Consider the following 6363-nt stretch of genomic DNA (forward strand, 5'->3'; position numbering starts at 1 on the left):
TTGTTGTTATGTGCCGTCAAGTCATACCTGACTCATAGCGACCCCTCCTTGGGTTTCCGAGGCAGTATCACTACGGAAGTAGGATTGCCCAACCTTCCTTCCGAGGAGTGGCTCGTGGGTTTGAACCGCCAGCCGTCTGGTTAGCAGGCAAGTGTCTTAGCCACTATGCTACCAGAGCTCACATTATTCATGAAAAAATCAAAAGGTCATTAAAAAGACAGGAAAGAAAGAAAAGACCAGAATGGATGTCAGAAGAGACTCTGGAACTTGTACTTGAATGCAGAGCAGCTAAAGCAAATGGAAAAAATGATGAAGGAAAAGAGCTAAACAGAAGACTTCAAAGGGCATCTCAAGAAAACAAAGTAAAGTATTATAATCAACTGTGCAAAGACCTAGATTTAGAAAACCAAAAGGAAATAACATGCTCAGCATTTCTCAAGCTGAAAGAAATGAAAAAATTCAAGCCTCAAGTTGCAATTCTATGGGGAAAAAAAAAATGAAAGACACATGAAGCACCAAAAGAAGATGGAAAGAATACAGAGTCACTGTACCAAAAAGAACTGGCTGACATTCAACCATTTCAGGAGGTAGCATATGATCAAGAACCAATGGTACTGAAGGAAGAAGTCTAAGCTGCACTGAAGGCACTGGTGAAAAATAAGGCTTCAGGAACTGACAGAATACAAATTGAAAGGTTTCAACAAACAGATGCAATGTTGGAGGCACTCACTCAGCTATGCTGAGAAATCTGGAAGACAGCTACCTGGCCAACTGACTGGAAGAGACCCATATTCATGCCCATTCCAAAATAAGATGATCCAATAGAGTGAGGAAATCATTGAGCAATATTATTAATATCACATGCAAGTCAAATTTTGCTGAAGACAATTTAAAAATGACTGCAGCAGTACATCAACAGGGAACTGTTAGAAATTCAAGGCAGATAAAGAGGAGGACATGTAATGAGGGATATCATTGCTGATGTCAGATGGACCTTGGCTGAAAGCAGAGAATACTAGACAGATATTTACCCATGTTTTATTGATTATCCAAAGGCATTTTACTCTGTGAATTATAACAAATTATGGATAACACTGCAAAGAATGAGAATTCCAGAAGATTTAATAGAGCTCATGCAGAACCTATATGTCATCTTGGCTGGGGCATGATTCTCAGTAGTTTGGCAGTTATGTAATGATGTAATGTGGCAGTTATGTTATGATGTAATCATCTCCCATGATGTGATCAGCCAATCAACTGAAAGAGGATTAGGGCAGGGTCAACACCCTTAATCAGGTCATAGCACTGATCCAATGTAAGGGGAGTTTTCCTGGGGTGTGGCAGAGAGAGAGGAACCTACAAGCACCAAGAAAGAAGAACTGGGAGAAAAGTATATCCTTTGGACCCAGGGTCCCTATGCTGGGAACCTACTAGACCCAGGGGAAGAAGTGATGCCAAGACACATGGAGACCTTCAAGGAATGCCATGCTGAAAGAAGATAAGGCCTTTCCTCATAAACTGTGAGCCAACAGAAAGAGAAAGCCTTCTGGAACCTAGAGCTAATGCCCTCAATTTGGACTTTTAGCCTCGTAACTGTGAGAGAATACATTTTTGTTAAAACCATCTACTTATGATATTTATGTTATAGCAGCACTAGCTAACTAGACACTGTACATAGACTAAGAGGCAGTCATTCAAACAGAACAAGGGGGATACTGTATGTTTTAAAATGAGAAAAGGTGTGTGCCAGGGTTGTATCATTTCACTATACTTACTCAATTCATATGCTGAGCAAATAATCTGAGAAGGTGGACTACATGGATAACAAGGCAACAAGACTGGAGGAAGACTCATTAATAACCTGTGATATGCAGATGACACAATTTTGGTTGTTAAAAGTGAAGATGACTTGAACCACTTATTGATGAAGATCAAAGACTACAGCCTTCAGTATGGATTACACCTTAACATAAAAAAAAATAATAAATCCTCACAACTGGACCAATAAGCAACATCATGATAAATGGAGAAAAGACTGAAGTTTTCAAGGATTTTATTTTACTTGGTTCCACAATCAACACCCATGGAAGCAGCAGACAAGAAATCAAATGACATATTGCACTGGCAAATCTGTTGCAAAAGAACTCTCTAAAGTTAAAAGCAAAGATCTCATTATGAGGACTAAGGTATCCCTGGGCCAAGTCATGGTCTTCTTAATTGCTGCATATGCATGACAAAGTTGGACAATGAATAAGGAAGACCGAGTATGATGAATTATAGTATTGGTGAATAATATTGAACATTGACTATATCATGGATTACCAGAAGAACTAACAAATCTGTCTTGGAAGAAGTAGTCAGAATCCTCCTTAGAAGTGAGAATGGTTAGAGTTTATCTCATGTACTTTGGCCATGTTATTTGGAGTGACTTGTGTTTCTAATGTATATGTAAGAGATCTCATTAAAATGTAGATTATGATTCAGTATATCTGGGGAGGAAATGTAAATCCTTAGCAGGGGGTTGAACTAGACTTGAAATCATGTACTGGTGAGCGAGTAACTGCAATCGGAAGCTTGGTTTCTACCACATTAATTAGGAGGAAAAAAAAAAAAGAGAAGAAGAAGAAAAGGAGGAAGGGGAGGAGGGAGAAAGGGAGGAAGAAAGAGTAGCCCAGAGCTGGAGGACTGTGGATTGCATGCAACATTAAACACGTTTCCAATTTCTACCAAGAGATGTATCTCATAAAAATATAGAGGGTTCCTGTAGAAAAGTGCTGTCCCTAGAAATACAATGTGTCCCATTTAGGTAATGTCACATTTTCTTGCAGGCAGTTTTAAAAAAAACATTAAAAACAGGCAAAATTGATTTGAATAATATATTTTAACCCAATATACTTAAAGTGGGAGCTCTGGTAGCATAATGGCTAAAGCACTTGACTGCTAACCAGAAGGCTGGCGGCTCAAACCCACCAGCCACTCCTCGGAAGGAAGGTTGGGCAATCCTACTTCCGTAGTGATACTGCCTCGGAAACCCAAGGAGGGATCACTATGAGTCGGGGCCGACTCGACGGCACATAACAACAACAACATACTTAAAGTATTTCAACATGTAATTCATAGAAATTTTACACTTTTTTCCATATTCAGTCTTCAAAATCTAGTGTCCCTTTCACACTGACAGCAGCTTTCATTTGGAGAGCCACACATCTAGTGGGCAAGAGCCACATGTGGCCAGTGGCTGCTGCATTGGCTAGCACAGATGCAGAGCTTAACACTCTTCCACAAAAGACTCTTTCAAAAGAAAATTTTGAAAATCATTTAAGAAAAGATATATAACTATATATTCATGGAATGAGGGTGTGGAGTGGAGCCAAGAATGAAGATGTACTCATCCTACCTGATTATATACGTTGTATTTATTGACATGGTTTTGATGAAATATCAGCTTCAGAAACTGCCCGACTGCGTCCACATACACCGATTTTAGCTCCCGGGCTTTGCAGCCGGTCTTTGCGTTATCACACAGAGAGACGTAACTGGAAGAATCATGTTCTCGTGAGCACGTGCTGATAAACAAAACAACTCCCTACTGAACCCAATCGGTTTAAATAAAACGTTTAGAATAGTCAAATAACCACCAAAAAACTAAGAAAAAAGTCAAATTGTTAGTATTCTTAAGAAAAATTCTGCATCTAAAAAATAGAGCTGAATACTATAGATAAAAATGATAAGCATATTCAACATGAGACAAGTGTTTAAAAATGGCAGAATGGTGAACCAAACAGAAGTATGCATTATAGGACCAAAAGGGGCAATTCATTAGTTTCTAACTGCTTTGAGCAGAATTACCACTGCCATCAAGTCAATTCTGACTCATAGCAACCCTATATAGCACAGAATAGAACTGCTCCATAGGGTTTCCAAGGCTATAAATCTTTACAGAAGCAGATTGCCTCATCTTTCTCCCACAGAAAGGCTGGTGGGCTCCAACTGCTGACCTCCTGGTTAGCAGCCGAATGCTTTAACCGCTGCACCATCAGAGCTCCTTTTGAGTAGAATTAGCCTGACTCATGCTACCATTATAAATTTTAAGTTTCATTCTTACCCGAGTCTCCGAAAGCGCTCTGCTTGATATGGTACAAAATATTCAGGCAAGCTCTCACTAATGTAGAACTCAATTTTACTTGAAATCATGTACTGGTGAGCAAGTAACTGCAGTTTTCGTATCCGACATCTCTCTATCATCTGAAGAACAATTTCTTGCGGAAACTGGCAAAACCTGAAAGCAAATACATTTTTGTTTCTTTCTGGACAATTACTGCAGAGGGGCTCTGGATGCCAACATCCCATTCTTCCGTGTAATAAGCATCTGCTGAGTATCGGCTGTAAGCGTTTGTAGGGATTGAAGCTACAAAGATAACTCGGACATTATTGCTATTTGCCCAAGTGTTCGGCAGCCGGGGCTGAAGCCTGGAACTCAGATGTGATTTGATCTGTCTGCACCTAACGTGAAGCATACTCTCGGCAGTGAGGAAATGGTCTCCACTGAAACCTCAAGTTAATCACAAGATGAAGAAATGAATGTAAGAGGTTCTGTTGGTGGCAAGACAGAGCCCGAGGAATTTCCAGTGGAACCTAAACACCTGGAGAAAATCACTGCCTTGTCCAATCATGAGCCGAGAGACAAATGGAACAGTCAAGACCTAATGAGTCCACCATGAGTGCTCAGTGGTGGAGGAGAAAGCCTCCAACAAGGCCCACATGGGAACTTCTATTTTGTTTAGAACTGACATAATTTGTTTCTTTTTTTAAAAGGTTGGTAATTTTACCCCATTTTATTGAAAAGAAAACAATAATAGAAGCCTCAGTTATTGGCCCTTTCTGCTGAGTAATGTTTTTAGCATAACTGCTAGTCCCTCTTTAGTTAATGTTGCTACTGAGCACAGGCATCACAGATCATACTGGCAATGCTGAGAAGACAGAAACCTTCAGTGCCATCTTCCCTAGAAAATTGATTCCCTAGGGCATACAGCACTTCACCTTGCCGTCTTTCTTCCAAACCAAAGTCATCTGCAAAGCATCTGATTGGGGGAGCCAAGGTTCTGTGACTGTGCACTAGCTGCCAAGGACACTGGGAAAATGGGATGGGACTCATAGTACGCAGCACCAGTGTGAGGGCAGGATATTCACAAGATGCAAGTTGGCCAGCAAAAGGACAAATACTCACCAAGGTTCCTAAGCAGATCCAGATGAAGGGCCAGACCCAAACTCTCATAGGTCCAACACCATCAGCAGCTAGGTGACATAATAACCAAAACCAGAAACCAAACTCACTGCCGTGGAGTTGGATCTGACTTATAGTGATCCCTCCTTGAGTTTCTGAGGTGGTATCACTACGGAGGGAGCTCTGCTGGTGTAGTGCCTAGGGCACTTGACTGCTAACCAGAAGGCTGGCGGTTCAAACCCACCAGCCACTCCTTGGAAGGAAGGTTGGACAATCTACTTCTGTAGTGATACTGCCTTGGAAACCCAAGGAGGGGTCGCTATGAGTCAGAGATGACTGGATGGCACATAACAACAACAACATCACTACGGAAGTAGACTGCCCAACCTTCTTTCTGAGGAGTGGGTTTGAACCTCCATCCTTCTGATTAGCAGTCAAATGCCTTAGGTACTATGCCACCAGAGCTCATTTTAAAAAGAGACATCAGTCAGAGAACCACAGAGGTCACAAAGCCCTCACATTGCCATAAATGCCCATGGTGGAGGTGATATAGTGAATACTTGAAATGTGGCACGTCCCATGTACGTTCAGCTAGCAAGGACAAGGAGGACCAGGAATGGTTCCTTACAGCACACGTCTCAGTGCCCTCTGTGCTGTCCAGCAACCCTTGCTCTGCTCTGGTTGGGTGTTCCTACCCATGAGGCCATGGCCTCTTGCCCTCACATACCACATGCCTCTCCTTCCCCAGGAGCCCCAGTACTGGTGATCAGATGGAACTCCTTTCTGGCCCCTTTACTCCATGTAGCAGCACCCTGACATGCCCGTCCTCCCTGCTTACCCCTGCTGAGCCCAGCTGCCCTGTGCCCTAGACCCACCCCAGCCTTATCCCCCACTCTGGTTATCTATGTAGATCATTCTTATCACTATACAAACACACCCAAGAAACCTCCATTTTAAGAAAATCCTATGACTTCACATCCTTTTGCTTCTATCTCCATTTCTCCACTCCCCCTCTCAGCAAAGCTTCAGGTAGGAATTGTCTGCAGTCATGGTCTCAACTCTGTCCTCTCATTTTCTCCCCAACTCCTGGGGGCCCTGGTCCCCCAGACCCCATGGCTCACTCTTTTTTTTTTTTTTTT

The 6363-nt window shown here is 42.1% G+C and overlaps 1 protein-coding gene across 1 annotated transcript in view; it reads right to left on the minus strand.

Moving 5' to 3' along the window:
- CEP104 (centrosomal protein 104) overlaps window positions 1-6363 on the minus strand; it is a 61109-nt gene that overhangs the window by 37815 nt on the left and 16931 nt on the right. The window contains exons 2-3 of the mRNA XM_007945446.2: window positions 4106-4279; window positions 3398-3536 (exon numbers count right to left, since the gene is read on the minus strand). Coding sequence (XP_007943637.1) covers window positions 3398-3536; window positions 4106-4279 — 313 coding nt within the window. The remainder of the gene's footprint in view (window positions 1-3397; window positions 3537-4105; window positions 4280-6363) is intronic.

The sequence above is a fragment of the Orycteropus afer genome, unplaced genomic scaffold (genome assembly GCF_000298275.1).
Source record: "Orycteropus afer afer isolate SDZICR_OR568_19922 unplaced genomic scaffold, OryAfe1.0 scaffold00136, whole genome shotgun sequence".
Classification (NCBI taxonomy): Eukaryota; Metazoa; Chordata; class Mammalia; order Tubulidentata; family Orycteropodidae; genus Orycteropus; species Orycteropus afer.